The sequence below is a fragment of the Typha latifolia genome, chromosome 3, assembly GCF_019914945.1.
Source record: "Typha latifolia isolate L0001 chromosome 3, TyphaL0001v2, whole genome shotgun sequence".
In the NCBI taxonomy this organism is placed as follows: Eukaryota; Viridiplantae; Streptophyta; class Magnoliopsida; order Poales; family Typhaceae; genus Typha; species Typha latifolia.
In genome coordinates, this window is record NC_133088.1 from 4,758,020 (window position 1) to 4,781,701 (window position 23,682).

A 23,682-nucleotide genomic window follows, 5' to 3' on the forward strand; every position below is an offset into this window, starting at 1 on the left:
GTCATTTTGTTCGACATTAGTTTCTAGCCAGCGCTATCTATCTTCCCTATGTATCATCTACTGAGCAGATAGCTGATCTATTCACCAAGTTTCATCCCACTCCATATCTTAAGTATCTAATTGGCAAACTCTGTGTATTTGATCCACCTTGAGTTTGAAAGGGGTGTTAATGTATATATGTTCTTATTATATTTTATGTATATCTTTCTTAATGAGAAAATAGCACAGAGTTTTCCTCATGTTTCAAGATGTAAAAGACAAATAACCTGACTACACAACTTGTATTATAAGACGAGGGAAAAGCTTTTAACCCATCGAATATTTCCATAACTTTCAGATCTCATAAGCTTGAATTTTACAAGAGGAACAAAGAACATTGTTAATCATTTATTGTCTAACATTAAAAGAAAGTTATCATAAACAGATAAAAGCTTGATAAACAAATAAACCAACAAAAATAAGTCCCATAGTTAACCTGTTTGTCATTCTCAAGAAGATGCACAGAAAAATATGAAATCCTGAACTGAACATTTGCAGAGGGTTGATGAATCTTCTCAACTTTGGAGATGTCAGGACGCTCACAAATTCGTAAAACCCTAGTTAGACCATCCGCATACACCTCGTACCCCACCTTTAAAGCTCTAAGTCCAAATGATTCATCAATACTTCTTTTCTCTGAATTAAATCCTCTACCTAATGGTAAATCCAAAGCCAGTCCATTGTTTTGCCACATCTTGAAGAGTGGTTTCCATGAACAGACCTTGTCAATGCTAATTTCACGCAACAAATGCAGATCTGTGGAAACAGTCAAGCAAATCAGTATGAGATCTTATGGATGAATCCTCTCATGACAACTTTTTACAGAACTAGAAACAAGAGCTCTCTTGCAGATATTTCAAGACTAAAGGTTCTAAAATTTTCATGAAAATTCTTCAAAAGGTATCAACCTAGTAATGGTTTTCCGCCAGAAGTAGAAGAAAAGACATAACTTCAAACTTGGACAAATACAAGTGCTTGAAGAAATTCAAAAGAGGCAGCAAAAGAAATGCGATACGGCAAATATGCAGAAATATGTTACAGTTTGAGTTATGGATCATAAAAGTAACTTAAAATCAAGTATGGTCATACCGGTGGTGGCACAGCACTTAGGCACAGGGTGTGCTAATGACACAATCCATGCCAAGTCGTGCACAACCGACACGAGTGCATGCCACTTGGCATGGTGGCATGACCGATCTGGCACGGCTGGCATGACCGGTCTGGCACGACTGGCATGCCGGTCTCCGTGTCGATGTGAAGTCATTTTTCTAAAAGAAAAATTATATTTTTGTCAATCATCATCAAATCAACTTTAGTCATTTCTTACTAAACATGATATGACATGTGGAGCCCATTTTTTAAACTTTTTTTTAATTTAATCAATCATCATCAATCAACTTTAATATTATGTGTTGAATGTTATTATGTGTTCAATTATATTATAGGGTTTCAATCATATTATAGAATGTTCAATCATTAATATTAACTTTAATGAATATATTCAATCCAACGATGGTTGTGGCCGGTCGGCATAGCACATGCCGTGGCACTTGCTAGTTGTGCCGTAAGAGATAAAGAGAAAAAGGTAAAGGACTACTAACCTTCACCGTCACCGTCGCTGCTCGCGCCGGATCCGGATCCGCAACTTAAGTTGTTAATCTCTCTCTTTCTTCATCCCTCGAGCTAGGGCACTCGATGAGGGTGCGAGCTCGGGCAACGGTGACTCAACGAGCAACAATAGTGACTCGGCAATGATGATCGATGATGGCAAGCTCGATGACAAGATCAATGGCGAGCGGTGAAGCTACTAGGAGGGGTGCCGTGCGGCACCCCTCGTGCCACGTGCTGATACGCCACCGGCATGGCCGTCCGTGATTCAATCATACTATATGTTGAATAATATTTGTATTTGACTATTGCTTTATCTTTTAAAATATAGGTCATATACAAAAATAATCTAAAGATAAACACTATAATGTTGGTTTTACTATATATATATTTAAACCAAAGATTGACATGCCAAAAACCCAAAAACTTCTCTAAATATCTTTAAAAAATTTATTAAAATTATGCTAAATGCGTGATAATGGGACACCCATGCGTGCCACTAGCACGCCGGGGTGCGCCGAGGGCGTGCCATGCCGATGGTGGCACGACCATCGCTACTAAAAATAACTATTTCTTCTAAGAACTCTAGAAAGAAAGAAGATATATAAGAGTGGAAATTGAAAACAAGAAGCTCTTTGAGATCCATTAGGTTTTAATTTCATGGATATATATTATTTTTCATACAATTGCCACCGAAACTTTCCAAACATCATAGTTGTCACTATGGTTTGCCGGATCAGTCGAACTCGATCCGAACTCACTCTCTTCCACTCTTTCTTCTCACTCTCTCTTTCTCTTTCACTCTTTCTTTCTCTTTTTCTCTCCTTACCATATAACCATTGTTTTTCTTAGGGAGAGATCTAGCTCCAACAATGCAAATCTAACTTCGGCAAACTCCGACAAACTTCGGTATATAATTTTTTAATTTATTTCTTTATTTCTCTCTATTTTTTTTTCATTTCTTCCACTCTCCATTTTTCTTCTCTTTTCTTCTTCTTCTTTTTCTTCTTTTTCTTCACTGCACCATGATTTTTCTTTTTTTTGTTTGGTTTTCTTTCACTCACTCTCTTTCTAATATCTTCTTCTTTTTAGTTTTCGTTGTATCATAGTTTTTCTTTCTTTATTTTTTTATTTTTGGTAAAAAAATTCTAAATTTTTAAAAGTTTTCCTGCATTTTTAAATAATATTTAGAATTTTACGTAATTAAAAAGTCCGATCCAATCTAGACGATTGATACGGCCGATCCGGCTGATACGTATCATTTTTTCGAAAGGCCAATCCTAATCCCAATTTTTTGAACCTTGATTGTCACTACATTCTTCAAAATATAATATAATTGTCATTGAAATTATTGAGCACTTCAAAAATGCCATTATGGTTATTTTTAAAGGAATGTTGATGGAATATTCCTGATAGGTGATCAACTGGTCATTAAAGTTAACAAATATATTCTTGAAGTTCAGAATTTGCGTCCTTGATTTTATTAAACAAAATCAGGATATTTGATCCTTATCCAGATCCTCTTATACTAAGATTTAGCTAGCATTAGATACTGTGCAATCTATATCAAACGTTTTATACATGGGTGAAATGGTCAACTGGTCGCCATCTCGGTTTTCTAAATATGGTTGGTTATTGAACTAAAGGAATGACATTTTTGAAGGAGTACAATGATATCAGTGGCAATTATGATATCCTTAAAAAATGTAGTGGCAACTGGCAATCATGATACTTGAAAAGTTTTCAATAGCAAATATGTAATATAACCAGTCTTTTCCTCACTACAATCAGCTTTGGGGCAAAAATAGAACTATAGAAGTATGATTTTGAATCTTGGCAGATCAAGCAGTGGGGCGGGAACCTTATATGGTCACGCAGTTCAAGCTCATGCATGTAAACAACAACTATGCTTCTTCTAGGAAGAGAGGTCTAGATTGCAAAGAGAAAATAGCAATGCTTTCAGATGCAAGTCCATGCAGTAAGATGCCAATTTGGTACCAATCCATCACCTCAGAAATCAAAGAAAGCAACACGTACCGACAATCTGGATAACCAGCTTATGTGGTAAAGTGAGGTCATCCCAAACATACTCCATTGAATCTCCAGAACCTAACATATCAGATTCCATTGACTCCTGGAAAACTCAGCCATATGAGTAAAAGAAAAGGTGAAATATTGAGTGTTATCTAACTAAGATTTCAAAACAATTTCCTTAACTAAGATCTTACATCAATCCATTTGGAAGTATATAATAGTGAAAGTTCTCTTTCATACCTTTTGAAAATACACGATGGATGTTCCACGCAAACAATTCTCTATGCGATAGGGTAATGGATCATTTGGTGGCCGATATACGTGTAGAACCAGACTAGAAATTTCTTCCACGATATGGAGAGAAGCAAATTTTGTCGTTTTCTTCTCTTGCAATGTGGCTGTGCTTGATCCATCAGAAAAACCTAATGGTCCTCTGAACTTCAAGAAAAAACGACCGAGTGATGCAACACACATTGGTCCGGACCAATTATATCCAGTTTCTTTCAGGCAAAACTGGATATAAATATGGGAATCCTCAGACTCATTTCTATGACTTCTAACAAATGAATCGAAAAGGCTTGTTTCCCTCCTCATCTTTCTAGTTTTCTTCGTTTGTAAAGTGACTCTTTGTTTGGCTTCAATAGCTATCCCATCACTATCATCCTAATCAATTGACATGAAACAAATATTATAGGAAGTGATATATATAGTATCTAGAATGAACTTAAAAGAGAAGAGCACGACCTCCGCATAACACTGGCGAACGACTATCGTCTCTGCCGACTCATTAGAAATAGTGTACCTAGGGACAATGAGTATGACTTGTGATGGCACAAGTAAAGCATGCTTACAGGGTTGTAAAGAGACACCCAGCATTGCTATCCAACCTGACAAAGCATCACCCTGGGCTTCTAAAGAAATCTCAGTGAAGCCAGACAAGGCTTCCAAGTCAATAAATGCTGCTGATGTTCTTCCATCAAATAATCTGAGATGCACATCATTTGATCTGCCAATAAGAGGATTATAAGGCACCAAAAACCGATCCATAATGTATGCCAAAGAAAAGTAATCACTACTCTGTGTAACACTCTAGTACTCACTTTATAAACCATGAGCTGGTTGACCTAGGAGGCAAAAAACAGCCAAGTTCAGGAGGAAGATTGGTATTACAATTCTCAGATTCCCACCTGCATAAATTTGTAATACTGCATGAGAATCTGAATAAAAAAGTCCACTCCATCTTTACCTACCAAGAAAACTAAACAGGATTATTTCCCACTTTTCTATAAAAAAATATGAAAAAAATAATACCCACCAAGATTGAAACTTCTGATTGGAAGCAGTGCAAAACAAAGGAAGTTCAGTGTTGTTCTTTAGTGTATATTTTGTAAAAATAGCTACCTGCATAAGTGGTAAACAAATTAACCAATCAAAGTGAATATTATATATTGATTTTATAAGAATTATGATTATCTGCTACCTCCAATATGCCCTTCTCTGCGCGTAGTAATCTTAAAGATGCAAAGTATTTTCCTCCACAGAATTCCAGCTCTATATCCAGATACTGGACCTGACTTTTCTGTTTATTCAACTTCTTAACCCAGTCACCACTGTTCACAGGCTTGCTCTTTGAATTATATGAAATTAGTGAAACAGAGAAGTAAATCATGGAAGGATTTGTATAAAAATAGGCACTTGATCCGCATGAAATAATTGCCTGCTTCCCAATGTTATTGCATTCACTTGCCATGCTAAGATCTGCAAGTAAAATGATTATGTGAAGCACCCAATCAATAATATCATCTAATCTCCTCAATTACAGAACAGTAACATGGATCAAATCATGAGGTTTTACCGAGCTGATTTTCAGTCAGAAGAACAAGTATTTCTGATTGCAAGAGGTTATGAACTTGAACTGTCGGATATATAAAGATCTCCTTTTGCATTTGCAGTGCGACTGGTGAAAATCTATCGGGATATTGACTGCTATTTGGAGGCTCCATTAAGGGCACATCTCTTCCCATTGTATGAATCAAGAAATGAAGATCAGACACATGCTGACCTTCATCAAATACCGGACAATGCAAAGAGCTGAAGAAAGACTTTGTTGACTCAGCACCAAAGGCCTTCCTTAATCTGTAACTCAATTTATCAAGCACTCCAGAGATACGAACAGCTTTTCCACCTGCTAGATCCTCTGACCAATTTGTGGAAACCACTTCTCCATACTTCTCTGAATACTCGGATATTTCTGGTCTAACAGATAGTAGAAAATTTCCTGAAAGTTTCAGCAAGTTTGAGATTAGACCAGCATGAATTGCTAATTTTTTTTAAGTTTTAGTGCAAGTTAGTAAGAATAGAGCATCTTAATAGTATACAGGAAAGATGAGAAGTCCAAATGGACATTATAATGAACTGAAGGGAAATGGAAACACATTATTCATGATTTAAATACAGATAAGGGAGCAGGAGCATCATTTCAACCCAGGGGGCATGCCATCTAACGTATAAAGGACACAGAAAAGAGTTTCTCATAAGCACTTTCATATACCCCTCATTTACCTAATTATCTTTAAGAAATAGCATATGGGAGAGTAGATTTTATCAAATAAGTAAGACCAAGTAATACCCATGTTACTAGTAATGTAATGAAGAGGGCCTGAGTGGCTGATGGAAACTTGCATTCTTGCAGTCCTACAGAATGTCTCCAATCAATGTCTCTATTGAGCATTTTAGCTTTTCGTTATGCCTATAAATGGTGATCCATAATTGATCAGCAATCTCACAACATATCTATCTCTAAAATGACCAGATGTTTGCAGGGAGAGTCATTCATGTACCTTAGTAGCACAATATGGCAATGTACAGGGAGAGGCAACCATGCACTAATATCTTTGTAGAACATAAAAAAACCAGAGTTCTGTCATTGTAACAATAGGACCGACACTGTATACACGGGGAAGATCTTGTTTTTGTCTTTAACCTACTCTTAGAAACCTTACTAGATACTACACTTCCACCATTAAAATGTAGCAAATAAATTATGCAAGTCCCAGATCAAATTTCCAACTCGGAGAAAGTCGGCAAAAAAAGGCGTCCCAAGTGCACAAGGCTCCCACCAATGCAGCATATGGAGAGAGAAGATAGTAGACAGAAAATAATTACAAAACAAAAAAAACAACTTGCACAACAAAAACATTCTGCTGACTGATACATATGAGACTATGTCGGTAAGCTAGTATCACTTGCCAAGAGCTAGGGACATTAATGCTCTTTTTGATCCCCCAGAAAAATCTATTGCATCAAATACTCCAACCGATTCATCAACTGTATCACCACTCTGTAGAATCACATAAGCCGATTCTTCATCTGCTTCATGTGGCCTCCGAAACCGCAAGTCCAAAGAAAACTCACTTTTGTTATGTATCCTCAATAAAGGAGAAATGGTAAGTGATAGCCCTTCCTGCAAATAATAATATGATTCAAATAATAAATAAAATGTGTTTATTAAATAACAAGTATCAGAAATGCCAACTTAGCAGATACCTCACACTGTTTCGACACCTCAGCTACAACAAATGGCCCAGGAAAGCTTCTTGAATCTGTTAAAATCAGCTTACACTAATAATCAAAGGTGAATCAAATATAGAAAGTTCCCACACCAAAGTACAACCCTCACAAGAAAAGAAGACCCATTACCAAGTGGGAGCTATTAGAAGACCATATTAGAGAAAAACGATTAATACTAAACTCACGAGAATATATAGTTAAAATGTCATCAGCAAATGAGGTACAGGTATCTCATTATTTACAATGGAGCAATAAATCTCCATTCTAAATTATAACCATGAAGCTTTGTACTGTGCTCACTAGATAGATAGATCAAAGGTGAATTGTCACTTTTGAGACAATTTGCTAGGCAGATCGCAAGAGGATCATCTCTCAACAATTACAAATTAACGCATGTGTTAGGTTTTTAATTGTTGGCAATTGTGTACAAAATATTCTAAGTATATTTATACATGTGTATGAGCTTTCATACAAGTCTAGAAAAATCTCTGTTTTGAAGAATTGCAAGATTATTGGAGAAAATTTTATGAGTTCACATCGCGTTCTCATCGCGTTCACAACGCGTTCTCATGCGTTCACACAGACAGAGAGCTGCGTTCACAAGCGCGTTCGAACGCGGGTACATGCGTTCACACAGACCGAGAGCTGCGTTTACAAGCGCGTTCAAACGCGGGCTCACGCGTTCACAGAAACCGAGAGCTGCATTCACAAGCGCGTTCGAACGCGGGTACATGTGTTCACACAGACCGAAAGCTGCGTTCACAAGTGCGTTTGAACGCGGGTACATGCGTTCACACAGACCGAGAGCAGCGTTCACAAACGTGTTCGAATACAACCTGAGAAATTCAAGCTGATGCGTTCAAACGCACCTGAGATCAAGTTAGGTCGTTCGAACGCACCAACGAAGTTTGAAATTCTTGGACTTTCGTGAGTTCGGATAAGACTTGGATTTGGCTCTATCTTGGAGATCATATATAAGTATTGTGATGCCCTAACTCTAGGGTTGTTGAAGAAGCAATTTTGAAAGAGACTTCTTGAGGCTACATCGGTTCTTCAACTAACAAGGTCATACTCTTCTAAAAAACTTAATCTTTCGTCTTAAGGGCTATCTAGACGAAAGATCAATCTCGAGGGCTACTGAGGTTAGACATCAATCACAAGAAGCAGTGAATCGTGGGTTCTAGCGAGCAAGACTGTGAAGAACAAAGTCGTTTGGATCGACGGATTGTTTTGTGAGTCAGTCTTGTAACTGCTATTATCCTAGTAATTGATTTTGATTCGAGTTTAGATCCATGGTTTTTTTCCGTTTTGGTTTTTCCACGTTAAAATCTTGGTGTTCATCCCTGCTTTCGTTTTTAATATTTCTTCGGACTTTTACTTAAGCGAACGAGTGATATCATTGCCTAGTATTTAGATACATACTTGTGTCTAGGGGTTTTTTTCAACATGATTGCTTTTGAGGGCATTGGTAAAAGGTCTTTTGTTTTCACAAAGAAAACAAAAGATATACACTATAATTTATATGTTACAGCACTGTGCGTTCTTGGAGTCTCATCTCGTGTAAGTAGCTACTAGAGAGAGGAGGCTGGAATAAGGTGCAAGGCAAGGAGGAGAGATAGTTAACTGCACGTGCAACCTCCCTTCCCTCTCCTTCTCAGTCATGCAACGAGAGGAGTGGTTGCGGGATTGCAAATTTAATTATTATAATTATGTGCGCAAAATATATAATTCAGTCCATCGTTATACTTTGTGCAAATTACAAATTTTAGTGAAAAAAAATATAATTGGTATTTGGTATGACTTAGATAACAGCCCCAGTATAGATTGCTTGTGACTTCTGTGGTGACTCAAGTTTATCTAAAAATCCAGAGGAAGTTCTATTTTAGACCACTGTCTGACTTGCTTAAATGACTCTAACGGGGTTAAGGAACAGTTTCAAGTTAGATTGAAAGACTTTCTGAGGTAACTCTAATTTCTCTCAATGGTTAGTGGAAGAGATAGAGTGGGTTTATTGCATAGTGAGCAATCCTAGTAATCCTAATTGGATCAGCTATGAGGAAAAGACTTGAGCGTCATCTCAAGATAACTTCTAGTTGATATGAATTTACAGGGTATAGACCCAAATAAGACAAATGATATTATTATTATTATTAGAAAAAATTCAGTATGTTGAAACTAAGCATGTTATGAAATATGACTTTTTGTTATTATTATTATTGTCATTAGTATTGTTACTTTAAGAACATGCTTAGTGGAATTGTCATTCTATATCGTTAGATTTAGATTTTATTTATGCTATAAATTTTCAATTTAATTGGCTTTCAAGTGAATTCCACTCACTGAGCTATAATTATTAGCTCATGAATTTTTTCTCTTGTAATATTTTAGGTAATGGTCAGCGTGGCGAATAAGCTAATGCATCGAGACCCCACCTCCACTTAGGATCTACCCCTTTACCTTTCTATTCTTTTGGTCTTTATAATTTAGACTATTTATTAATTCAATTTACTTAGAGACACATTAGTGATGACATTGGTTATTTTCATATTGGGTTAAATTATATAAATCAAATTTTTATTTTTATTAATTCTTGTCATTGTGTACTTAGAAAGTATTAGTAAGACTTTGTATATCTCAAGCGTATTGAGGTACATGGCCGGTCATGATTTCTATTTCGAGTCATGACAACCTTAGCCATCACTGTTGCTACATCACTCATTTGATCGCCTTACAAACCTTGGAACAAAGGAGAAGTCTCTAAACGACCCTTATGGGACAGTAATTTTAAGTCACCCTTTGATTGCCATCTCTTGTCCACCACCATTTCCCTGTTGCGCCTACCACTAGCTACCTTCTCCATAAGAAGCATCATGAATGCGAAGCTAAAAAACATCTAAGATTCTATTTAAGTTTAACTAATCAAACTATAAAGCCATCAGTATAATGGATCGGTATCTCTATTAAATCACTCGTAAGCCTTGATATTAAAAATAAATCCTAATATGTTGAGCCTTATTCACTGTAATCATTTCTTTCAACTCTTGCCATTATCTTTGGTGGCTACCAAAGTGCCTATTGTGCTTGCCATCAAGTTTAACGCCACAAAAATGTCTATAAACTATAGGCATGTAATGTTTCTTCTAACCAAATGGAGGGTCTTGCTGACCTGTGTTGTGTTGACCAATGGCCGACACTGGCCGTGCCACCAGCAAGTTAGTCCTCGCTTACATGCACTTAGGGTTCATTTGGATAAAGTAAAGCTTCAAAACTATAGTAAATCTCATTTTTTAAGCTAGAATAGGGCACTTATATGGGTTTGGAAAAGTTGGGTATTTGGTTGTAAACTAAAAAATGGTATCATTATTATTTTTGATGCGACATGAAAAAATAGTGAATTTAGGAATATTTACATCAAACCAAAATACCCTTTATAGTAAATGGAAAAAGAGAGTGAGGAGAAGAGAGGAGGAGAAAGAAGAGAGAGGAGAGATAGGGATAGAAGGATTGAAATGATAGTTGATTAAAGTGGTCTTTTCTAGGGCAAATTTGTAATTGGACTTTGTTCGTAAATGTAAATAGTTGGATGAATGAGGAGAGGTGAGAGGAGAATAGGTTTAATTAGGTTCAGCCCATTTTACTTTAATCTAATGTTTGGTTACTACACTAGTTTAGTCTTTAGTGTTTCACTAAACTATAAGAAAATTCTTTAACTCAATTCAAATGCCACCTTACATAAAAGATATGTTAGTTGTTGGAATTTTGTTTTAACTTTTAATCACTTGCAGCAAGCATAGAGACAATAGATATTCATGAAAGGAAAAATAGAAACATTTAATTTATCACGGTAATACTCGAACTAAAAGGATAAAGCAAGTCATGTTATTGTTGTTTAAAATATGGATTACATAGTTTTAAATGTCACACAAATGAAAATCATTGTTGATTGTGCAGTAGAGCATGCTTAAAAATTTAAATAATGATAAAAATGATTAAAATCATGATAAACCATGAAAGTCTAATTGACACATCAATAATTTTATTATTAATAAATGTTAGATTCAAGGATGGCCGTGCAACGTGACACTTGTCATGCCAATGGATTATCAACACAAGGCACAAAGTGTGCCACTGTAATTGACACATCAAGTCATCAACAATTTTCTGACTAATAAATGTTAGATTCAATTATTCAAGGATAGTCGTGCAGTGTGCCAACCTGTGCTGGTCGACCCAAGTTTTTTATTTTTTATTATTTTTTACACTTTAAAAAATAATCTGGGATATACAAATAATAGATATACCTCAAATTTACTAAATCTATTATTTGTAAAGATTTTTCCACATATATCTAGCATTTTAGTGCTAGATCTATGAAAAATACTCTTTGAAATATAGAAATCAAGGAGAAATTTTGATTTCCAAAAATTCCCCAAAATTTAATTTTTTTGAAATTAGTATATCAAATTATTTAAACTGAATCAAAATTAATACAGAAACATATTAGATTAACTCATATGAGTTTATTTGAACCTAAATTTTATAATGTTTAGCTAAAATTACAGCATAATTAAATTTACTCTAAATTTTAAAAAATATGAAATTAAAATGTCAAATTCATTCAAATTATGTCAAAATCGATATAAGAGCATGTTAAATTAATTTTGTTTAACTAAGTATTAATTTTAATTATTGAACTATTGTCAATTAATCATATTATATGTTGAATAATGTTTCTACTTGACTATTACTTTATCTTTAATAAAATAGATCATATACAAAATAATCTAAGGATAAATCTAATGTAGGATTCAATACATATATTCAAACCAAAATTAAGGATTTTTGTGCTATAAATACCAAAAACATCTCTAAATATCCTAAAAGAATTATTAAAAGTGTGTTAAGAGCATGCAAATGCATGCTAGTAGAACTCAGGGGCGTGTCAAGGACATGCCAATCAGCATGCCCCATGTCTACCTGCACGTGCCTTGCCGACTAGAGACCAACACGATCATCCTTGAACTTGAACTTACGCCCAACCCATGTTTAAGTCAGGCTAAATTGGTTTTATCAGCATATTAAGTGATATGGTCAGCCTAGTGGTACTTAAAAGGGACATTTAACAAAAACATGTGCAAATGGAAAATGTTACACCTACAAGCATAACCAGAAATAGCGAATATTGATGCTTTTCTTTTAAAGCAGACATGAAATAAAATCTCCATTAAAGTGTCATATCACTCCCTGGATGGTAGGTGATAACCATGACATATAATACAGAAAAATGGAAAACACATCCAGTGTTGATGTTAGCAAACTGTCAATATTGTGTAAAACTTATAAAGTGGTCATACTGTAGGAAGCTAGCACAGTAAGAATTATCTGGATTCTTATCACTCAAATCATAAGAACAGGGACAACAGGAGACAAAGGAAATATATTCTACATTTTAAACAAGCTAATACATATGAGCCTGTATTGTAGTTTCCACTTTCCAGGACTAAACGGCTGAATTGTGTTGATAAATTTCTCATATGACAGTTCACAACTTACAACTATTGTCTAAAGCTAATAGAGTAATCATATCATAGGAACCTCATATAGATAGAATGGGTTGCCTCGCCTTCTACCCCCAAAATCAATAAGGACTAAAGAAGACTAACAAAAAAGAAAGAAGATAATCGGAAAGTTCTCCAATATGATAAAAGGTAGCCAATAGCTTGCTAGACAAGTTGAAGAGTTGAATGAGGCACTTGATCTACTTTGACTGTTTCAGAGGAAATATTAAATGTGTTTGTACTCCTAGTAGGAATGGCAAAAACTATCATGAGGGTTCGGACTCTATGACCCTTTATGGTTTGTTGTGGCCAGGCACAGATTACAGTTTGCTATGGCCTTTGGCCTCACCAGCATTCAGAAAGAACTTGCTAACATATCACAGATTCACAGATCCTGGATAGAGCATATATGACATCCCATTGACTAACTGTGGACATGGATTTGGTGGTGAGCTCATAATGAACAAATATTGTCTTCTCCTGAAGCTAAATCTGATGCATGCCCTCACTCAAAATAGTAAATACATGTTTTTCATGTAAATATTCATACAAACACAGAAAATAATGCCAACAAGATTACCTCCTTGTGGAATGTATGTTCGGAGTTGGTTACCTACGTCAAACTATGTTTTCTCTTCTTTTATGGCATCTTGAATCATCCTTATTATATCCTTCACTTTTTTTATGGCTCACTGTATTGTTCATATGACAAGATCCCTAATAATTCATGTCATTTAAGGCATAACCTTATAAAGTTGACTACAATGTTATTTCTCTTATCATTATCATCATTTCAATTTTTCTGACTTCCAAAATGATATGGTAGAAAAAGGAAATAGAGATTGTACCTTTCAGAGATACTACACGAGTTCTGCATGCAAATATACAAGTATCTGACAGTGAAACATTGATTGGAGAAGTTGAAAACGACTCTTGTTTGACTAGAGAAATGGAAACCGAGCTTGCACTTTGTGGAAGCTTATAATTCAACGCCGCATGCCTCCATAACATGCCGAAACAATAATTAAGTTATCACATTACATAAAAAAGAAAATGTCTTTAATTAAGGAAAATATTTCAACAAAACAGAATGAATATTAGCAATCAAGGATCGTCATGCATCTTGGCACAAAGGAGATGTGACATCCATTTTGTACCATCAGCAAGCCCATGCTACAGCAAGTAAATCTATAATTAGAATTGTCAAAGTATATACTCATTTGGTAATACAGAATTTGCAGCAAAGACATCTAATAGGAAGCATCCTTAATAACAATTAAAGAACAAGCAAGGTACGCAACTTTGCATATAGAAGAGAAATCACTCTGTATTTTACCTTTCTCAGCAACCACCCAATTGGAACTAAATTGCTTTTCTAAGCTCGACTATCTAAAAGAAAGGTAATCTTCACTAACATGTAACAACTGCCTTTACAAGTTACGGAACAAACTAAATAAATGATAAAACACTACATAGAAAGTGTATACGAAAAGAAAAGGGATTCCAAGATATACAAGATTCAAATTACAGCAAAACACAGAAGTACCTCATGAAGACTGAAGCCGACTGTTTTCCAGGAATAATTGCATCAAGATTATTTGGAAAATGACAATGAAGGTTTAATCCTGAATGATTTTCTATCTGCAAGAATGCAAATAAAAATTATTTAATTTATGTAAGTTTCATAATATCATCAGAAGCAAGAATAATTAGCCATCAAAGCAAAGAATAATCAGCAACTAGAATAAGGTCTGATGACTTAATGTACCACATGAGGTACATAACTCCATTTGTACTCCAATTTTTTGGTAATCATAATTATTATTCAAAATTTCTCAAAGGGCAATTGACCTCTTGAGCATGAGCGGACCAGTCAATACAGGAAATGAAGGGAAGTAAAAAATGGCATCATTTAGTTTAAAGTCTTCTGGAGAAACTCCAATAGTCAAATTGAAGGTAGTCAAGATCTCTCTGTTAAAGAGAAATAAAAGCTCTTCCCCTAATTTCCACGGGATCCCTAATATGTATAATGCATATCATCCTTCAATGTTCCACTCAAGTCAAATACATTATCACAGCACTGGAAACCAAGAAGTCAAGGTCAGATTATTAAGGACCTAAGTCAAGAAAATTTAGATATGCATCTGCAACTTTCAGATTGTCTGGTAATTGTTTAATACTTTCACATCAGAAATCTAATTTTGCTTTGCATTTCAATACATAAATTAAAAATAGATCACCAATTATGACAAACAAATAGTTAAAAGTAAATGGCTAGCTGCAGGCAGTCTGATGAGTTCATGAACATGTTCGATTTGGATTCCAATTGGCTTGAGCTCAATTTCATGGTGACAAAGAACTCGAGCCTTACTTTTAGCCATGGCTCATAAAGAATCGAGCTTCATAAAAAAGGAGATGGTTATATATGCAGAGGTTTGGTGCAAGTCTCACAGATGCAAGAAGCTAAGAAGTGTCCAATTTGTCCATCAATTCAGGGGCTACTTATTTTGTATCTGAATAAGCAAGAACACGATCACAATTAATTGATTGTAGTATAACAGCACATTAACAGAACTCGGGGACCCTGCACCTTTTCCTTTGGAAGAAGTGGTAACTCCATGGAATTGGATATATTATTATATATACATATGCATTAGTCATTTAGTCACGGAAGGAAGCTTATTAGAATGAAAAAACTGGCATACATGTAAAATAGTTTAAAGAAATGAAAACCTTGCACGAATATGGAAAGATAGACGACTCTCTCACAGCATATGGACCCATTATATTTAATTTCCCAGCCAAATAAAGAAGGATGTCCACTGAAAGCTCATTAATTGATATATCCACCTGAAAGAATGAAAAAAAAAATCTTTACAATAATCCTTCAGCAGCTTATAAACTAGAATAAAAGCAATAAACACGTAGACTTTCTTACCTGCTTTATATAACAGTAGAAATGGTTAGGTTTTCTGTTATACCGACCAACTGAAACCTGATGAGAAGATCTAGATCGAAAGAAAAAAAGTGAAGAAATAGGAGAAATAATCTGCCTCCTGCATATCCAAGTTGTCATGTAAACAAGAAATACATCAAGTCCATGATGGCAAAATTAAGATAGAACAAAAAGAATAGACAATAAAATCTGTAGGTGTTACTATATAAATATGAGTACTAACCATAGATTTCTTCGTGCATCAAAGTGGTGACTTGAAGCACTGAATGAGCTTATGATTCTAATCTTGGATGAGAAAGTCTGCGTGATGACATGTACATCATTGATGCACCCTCGAACAAGTGGAACTTCATAATCTGTATCAGAGACTTTGTGAAGTATGGTCAAATTGATCCTATCAATATTGATATCGACATGTGGTAGACTACTACCAGACTCTACTCTTTCTCTTCCAGAGTAAGATAACTCTTCTTGAACATTTGTATTACCAATGTCCTGAGAGTTGTTATTAGAAATATACAGCTTCTCAACACCATTTACAAGAGGAATTTCATTTAATACCTTCACCTTAAATGGATTTCCTGGATTTTTAACAAATTCCGGAAGCCCATCAACAAATGCAACACCACAATTATTCTTCCTGTTCACAAGATGAAATGCATTTTTAGCAACAATCTTAAAATGTTTCACACCGTCAGAAGCATCCTCATCACTGTCATGATTAAGGGGAAATGTCTTCCAAAGAGCATGAGGCTTATCATCACAGCAAGAGAGCTCAACAAGGTCAGATCCTGGCATGAAGTTAAGGCACATTGCTTTGCCTTCATCATTCTTTGCACACAATGACATAAAAGACATCCATAATACCCCTGACTTCCATCCTTTATGATGTCTCACCTATATAAAAGTTGTTTGAGAAACTATTTAAACATATAGCTTTAACAAGGAGGTAAAGTTGAATAGAAGATAAGCATACAATATTAGCCACAAATTTATACTTTATACTGATACTATCACAAAAAGATTTTAAGTGCCTCACGACTAGCACCACGTCAGGCAGCACATTCACAAAAAATACACACGGCACAAATGCGAGAGAGAGAAAGAGGAGGAAGAGGATGGCAGCCATCGAGAGGGCTCTCTTTGAAACATCATGTAGAAAATAACTTAGGGAAGAAGAAGAAGGTTCTTAGATTGATGCTACCTCATCATTTATTTATATAGGGATGAGGTAAACTCTAAAAGAAATAAAAAATTATCATAAAAAATCACGCCATCTCTTGACCCCAAATCTAGGTGGGCTTTTTGTTTCCCCAGAACCAGGTGGTTGCCATCCTTTCCCCATAGCTAGGTGGATTATTTTCTCTCTTATCTTTTCTAGTTAATATAGGAAAGATAATCAATGGTAGAAAAAAGGATCTAAGAGTGCCCTATCTTTTCTCTCCATATACATGTTTGGGGTTTTTTCATGTATACCCTTCAAAATTTTCTTATTTACTTGTATACCCCTCCAAAATTGATACTTGCATGTATACCCCTCAAAACACACGCTTTTTGCATGGAATGATGGCTGTGCCAACACAGTATCGGCACATGCCAGGAGTGGTTCTGACTCACGCTAAAAAATACCTTATAAGCACAACGGTCGTTTGTAGTACAAAATAGGGTTATCGAATCCACAGGGAGATAGTTATAAAGAGTACACTAAAAGGATACAAGGAGATACCACGTAGATTACTACTGTTTATAAAAAGTTAAATAAAAACAATAAGCAAATAAGATAAATTGGGAAGAGGGTGACTAGGCATTGGGGCTCTCTCAGAATATTTATATTTTATCAGTTTTTAAATTCAATCTTTATAACTCAATTTACAGGTTTCACATCTCAAACCCCCCAAATCGGATGATTTAGCATTATAATTTGGAAGAAAATCTAAAGAAATTTTTATTGGCTTTTTATCACTTACTAAGCATGTAGGTAGTTCTATTTAGCCTAGTCCAAGATCGATGATGTACCCGGAGGCAACAACGTAGCAGAGGATCAAACTACTAAATAGAGACTAACTTATCCAGACGTAATTATATAAATATCAATTACACAATTATCAGGATATATAAATTATGAGATAGAATAAATCAACATTTAAAATTATATAAGCATTTCAGAATTACAAGATTGAAAATAAGGGAGAGGTATCCCCTAGCCGCGCTATATGATTAGCTACTCATAGTAGCTTCATTCTTTCTTTTTCTCTCTTTTTTTTCTATTTCTTTTGTTTCTTTCTTTCTCTTTCCTGTCTCTTCTCTCTATTTTTCTCTTTTTTTTCATATTTTTCTAGGATTTTTTTATTATTATCTCAATGCCTCTATCCCTCTTTTCATAGAAAAATTTGAAAAAACTGTTTACAGGATTTGCTGCAAGACAAGTTGCAGGAACACGGTACGATTGGCTGGATGGGCAACACCCGCGCTGTGATGGTGCCACATGGCGACGCGTGGTCCACCAACGCATGCACTGCGCGTGATAAGTCGGCAGGCGAATTCGCTGCAGGGTGAATGGCTGAAACTGATTCATCCGCTCACGTGGCGACACATTAGTGGGCGCCTGTAGTGTTTGCTAGCTTGGCTGGATAAGGATCGGATCCGCTGCTTGGATAGGATTTGAGGTAGAGTCGGCTACAAGGTTTTGATGCATCCAAAATCTGTTTTTAATATTTTTATCATCTAAAAACTTAGATTTTTATAAATCTATCACATGTAGGCTTAAGCACAACTTTTCTAAACTTCATTCTAGTAATAAAATATATTTTTTAATCAATAATTTAGCAATTTATAAAGTGAAAACATGAATTTAGAGAAATCCATTTAAACAACCAGAAAGATGTTTAGCATTCAAACGCGATCTCGCAAGAGCAGAAGATTAAATAGGAGTTCGAATGCATTTTCCCGAGAGCCAAGAAAATAAATAAGCCCTCCAATGCCCTCAAGGCCGTTTGAATGCCCAACGGCGAGGAACTCTAGTTTATGTATTTTAATTAAGTGTAACGGCAATAAGACTCGAGCCTGTTCGATCATATTGTCAAGTCTAGTTAAGTCAGGAAGCCACCTATAAATAGATGTGTGCACCTAGATTTTCATCTTCAATTATTAAAGTTAATTTGTAAGATTGTCTCCTTCCTCCTTGTTCGACTACCTCCAAGCTTTGGAACCCTAACCACCATCTAAGATCTTTATTGTTGCCTTCCTCTTCGTCTGGCCAAACCCCCTTAACCTTAAAGAATGGTCCTACTTCTTCTCTCTTCCTTTTCTACCGACTACCACGACTTTCACCATTGACATCTCCACTACCATATCATAACCCTAGGTCGATCATCCCCACGCCTCTTCAGCCTTCTCTTTTCACGATCCATCCCAATAGATTCAATCTCCATCTTAAATCTATCTCAATCTCAAAAGCACTCGACCATCTAACCATTTGATCTAGAGATGCATCTTAACTTTGAAGATTCTTAGTAATCCTAACTTTCTTTACGTGAGTTGAAATCCAATTCCATCTTCGGATTTGGACTCACAGTGATCATGAGGTTAGAAAGGTGGTCATTATACTACCCTACTTTTTTGAAGTTTATAGTGTAAAACATATATCACTAATTTTTTGTTACATAAAAGAAATATTTTTTCCTTGTACTATGATATTGGTTATCATTACATACTTTTAGACCATTTTTTAGCAATTTATACAAAAGAAAATTAGTCTTTTCATAATTTCAATTCAGTTTTAACCGTGACTATTTGCCTAATAGAATTGTATTTGTAAAAGAGCTCAATGATTTCAGTAGCAATTATGATATTTTAAAAGTGCGCGGTGGAGATTATGTAAATATTCCTAAGGGCATGTTTGACAACTTTGTAAACAAATTCAAAGTTATATGTTATTATGGAATATGGCTCGTATGTCAAAAGGGTAAACTCTAGAAAACATTAGTGCAATAATCCTATAAGGCTGGGTGTTTAAATGCTCGAAAACTTCTTTTTAAAACAAAACAATTTAAATGTTATAAGCTTGTAAAATATATACTATATTTGAAAATTCTAGCATTTGCATACCGCTTGTTCCAAATTAATTTATATATTAAATTTATGATGACTAAGGTTGGTCTTTTATCCTATATGACAGACCTGGTTTTGAAAGGCATTATTGGCGGCTGGCACAGGGCGAGAGGGCGCGTCGGAGTGGGTCCGAAGCTGATGAGAGAGAGAGTGGGCTCATGAGTGGAGAGTGGAGAGGCCATGTACTCTTCTTCTTCTTCTTCTTCTTCTTCTTCTTCTTCTTCTCCTCATTTTCCTTCTCCCTCTGCGTTGGTAACCCATGGTCTGATATGCACTAGAGTGGATGCTCTTTATATGTATATATATAGTTATATATATAGTTATATATATACATATATATAGTTAATTTGTGATTTTTTTTTCTATGGCTGTAAATTACTACTAAAATTTTTATATGCTATATTAATATATATTATATATTACATATAATTATTTCTTATTTTTTATATATTAAAAATGTTAAACCGACTTGATGCCCGCCTTTTGCTTAGGTGATAGGCGATAGGGTGACCATCTGCCACCCATGGTCGTCTTGCTTTCTAACTGAACATTGATCAAGAAATTTTGATGGGATCAAATGACCGACATTGTCGCGACGACCACAAGGCTCGAGATATGACCCGGTGAGTGAAGTTTCACAAAGCTCTCCCTTGTGCACATCACATGGGAGTTTCATGGGCTTCTAGGCGCTTGAAGGCAAAAGGTGCCAAACGAGGGAGAATGTGAGAGAGGGATGGAGGGAGGGGGAGAAAGAGAGCGAGGGACTCATCAATCTCATTGTAGGGATTTATTGTCGTCTGCTGCAAAAGGGGCCATGGATGTTAAAGAAAGAGGAGCTACGAGAGAATGTGAGAGCGCGAGATATAGCACTTGCAACGTTCTGTAATTATTTACAAAGGTTTTAGTACCCAAAATTTCAGAGTTTTGAGATGTTTCTAGAGTACTCTAAAACTCAGTTTTGCATATCCAAACTTCCAAACACTAATATGAAAACTAAAACTCTAGAAATCAAGTTTCCAGGGTGTTAATCCAAATACTCTAAAAATTATGGGTTGCCAAATGCCTCCTAAATAAAAAGCTAGGGAATGCCTTCCTCCATAGAAGAGTAAGTGAAATGAGCTAAAACCAAGTGTCAAGAAGTGCCGCCCGGCACAGTAATCCTTGATTCTATCTCATCCTTGCAAGTTCTATTGTCGTTAATCTTTTATTCTATTTGCTTATACAATACCTATTTTAGATTATTATCTACAATAATACCTAGACACTATTTTAGGTTAATATCTACAATAATACATACCGACTTCTATGTTCTTACTTCTTTATGACTTTATCTCCTAGTATACCACAGTTTATATCCACTATTTCCAAGTTTTCTAGACTTCTTTTTCCCCTGTAAGAGTAGGGTACAACTACGATGAGTCCCAACAATATTTGCATGCTGTTCATCTGCAACTTCCATTAGGGCCCTGATAAGTGTATAAAAATATCCTTATAATATTAAAAATACTAGCTTAATTGTTAAAATATAAGCGTCTTTCTAGTTGTTTAAATAGGTTTCTCTAAATTCATATTTTCACTTTATAAAATGCTAAATTATTGATTAAAAAATATATTTTATACTAGAATGAAGTTTAAAGAAGTTGTGCCAATTAGATTTGCAAAAATCTAAGTTTTAGATGATAAAAACATCAAAAACAGATTTTGGATGCACCAAAACCTTGCAATCGACTCTACATCAAATCCTATCCAAGCAGTGGATCCGATCCTTATCCAGCCAAGCTAGCAAACACCACAGGCGCCCACTAACGTGCCACCACGCGAGCGGATGCACTGGTTTCAGCCATTCACCCTGCAGCGAATCTGCCTACCTACTTATCACGCGCAACGCACGCGCTGGAGGGCCACACATCGCCAGCACGGCGCGAGTGTTGCCCATCCAGCCAATCGTACCACAGTGTTTTTCAAATTTCCTATAAATAGAGGGGTAGAGACATTGAAATAATAATCAGAAAATCCTAGAAAAATATGAAAAAAAAGAGAGAAAATAGAGAGAAGAGACCGGAAAAAAAGAAAGAAAAAAAAAGAAATAGGAAAAAAGAGATAAAAAGAAAAAATAGGTAATCATACTGGCACAGTTAGGGGATATCTCTCCCATATTTAGGTTATTTTTTATTTTATTTTCAATCTTGTAATTCTGAAATGCTTATATAATTTTAAATGTTGATTTATTCTATCTCATAATTTATATATCCTGATAATTATGTAATTGATATTTATATAATTACGTCTGGATAAATTAGTCTATGTTTAATAGTTTGATCCTCTGCTACGTTGTTGCCTCCGAGTATATCGTCGATCTTGGACTAGGCTAAATAAAACTACCTACATGCTTAGTAAGTGATAAAAAAGCCAATAAAAATTGCTTTATATTTTCTTCCATATTATAATGCTAAATCATCTGATTTGGGGGTTTGGGATGTGAAACCTCTAAATTGAGTTATAAAGATTAAATTTAAAAACTGATAAAATCTAAATATTCTGAGAGAGCCTCGATGCTTAGTCACTCTCTTTCCAATTTATCTTACTTGCTTATTGTTTTTATTTAACTTTTTATAAATAGTAGTAATCTTCGTGGTATCTCCTTGTATCCTTTCAGTGTACTCTTCACAACCATCTCCCTATAGATTCGACAACCATATTCTGTACTACAAACAACTGTTGTGCTTATAAGGTTTTTTTTAGCGTGAGTCAGGCCCTTATCGTCCAACAGTTGTGAAGAGAATTGAAAAAAAAAACTGCAAGAAATCACCATCTAGAAAATGGTCTTCTACATTTCTAATGTTTGGCAGATGATAATTTGATGCAACATTCAAAGCAAGGATGGATGTGCAATGGTACAGCCCGTGCAGACCACCGGCCGGCACAACACGGCACATCATGGCACATACTGTGGCACTTGTCGGCCGTGCCACAAGAAAAGGAGAGAAAAAGATAAGGGATACTAGCAGCACTTCACTCTTCGTCGTCACTGCTCACCATCGTCGCTTGTCGCGAGCCAGCCTGAGGTCGCCGATGAAGGCGCCCATCGCAACGTTGTGGATGCCCTAGCCCTTACCAGCTGGAGGAGGAAGATGACTCGAGTGGAGCAAGTCGAGTTGATTTCGAATAAAAACATACGTCCCGCTCCACTCGAGTCATCTTCCTCCTTGAGCCAACAGGGGCTAGGGCATCCGCGACGTTGCGATGGGCGCCTTCATTGGCGACCTTGGGCTGGCTCGCGACAGGCGACAACGAGATCGGCGGCAACGACGAAGAGTGAAGCACTGCTAAGAAGAGGGGAGTCGTGCGGCACCCCTTGTGCCACGTGTCGGTACCCACTCGACACAGCCATCGTTGATTCAAAGCATATCCATTATGCTCCCAAGAATGCAAAAGAGCACATGATTACACTCTGCTAAGTTAAGCAAATTTTTTTAAAATGGTAAACAATATATCTAACAAAAATTGTAAGCTTACACATCCAAAGTTAAGGACATTGGGAATCAAAAGGCAAAGCCCACAAAAGGGCACAATCAATCATACATATGTCATATGACAATAATACCTAGGTAAGCTGCACAAAGAGAAAAACATGTGTAAGTTAGAAAATTAGGAAAAGAAATGGCACAGGCATCTTTTTTTCAAAAAGAAATATAACAATGAAAGGATGAACATGCATGTAGTCACAATAAACTATACAAACCTCTATAAATTTAATAACAGAGTGATTCTCCAGGAGATTAGTTAGAATGAAATCAGTGATACCAA

The 23,682-nt window shown here is 35.8% G+C and overlaps 1 protein-coding gene across 7 annotated transcripts in view; it reads right to left on the minus strand.

The window, feature by feature from the left end:
* LOC140785227 (uncharacterized) overlaps positions 1-23,682 on the minus strand; it is a 65,626-nt gene that overhangs the window by 23,968 nt on the left and 17,976 nt on the right. For all 7 annotated transcript variants that reach the window (XR_012108407.1, XR_012108408.1, XR_012108406.1 and 4 more), the window contains 15 exons: positions 15,989-16,662; positions 15,748-15,865; positions 15,543-15,659; positions 14,356-14,450; positions 13,658-13,809; positions 7,228-7,283; positions 6,931-7,144; positions 5,537-5,959; positions 5,162-5,439; positions 4,997-5,082; positions 4,782-4,868; positions 4,426-4,687; positions 3,922-4,344; positions 3,685-3,781; positions 476-795 (listed from right to left, as the gene is read on the minus strand). Coding sequence is in view for 3 of the 7 variants with exons in the window: in XM_073133007.1 (XP_072989108.1) it covers positions 476-795; positions 3,685-3,781; positions 3,922-4,344; positions 4,426-4,687; positions 4,782-4,868; positions 4,997-5,082; positions 5,162-5,439; positions 5,537-5,959; positions 6,931-7,144; positions 7,228-7,283; positions 13,658-13,809; positions 14,356-14,450; positions 15,543-15,659; positions 15,748-15,865; positions 15,989-16,662 (3,402 nt within the window). In the remaining 4 variants the exon portion in view is untranslated. The remainder of the gene's footprint in view (positions 1-475; positions 796-3,684; positions 3,782-3,921; positions 4,345-4,425; positions 4,688-4,781; positions 4,869-4,996; positions 5,083-5,161; positions 5,440-5,536; positions 5,960-6,930; positions 7,145-7,227; positions 7,284-13,657; positions 13,810-14,355; positions 14,451-15,542; positions 15,660-15,747; positions 15,866-15,988; positions 16,663-23,682) is intronic.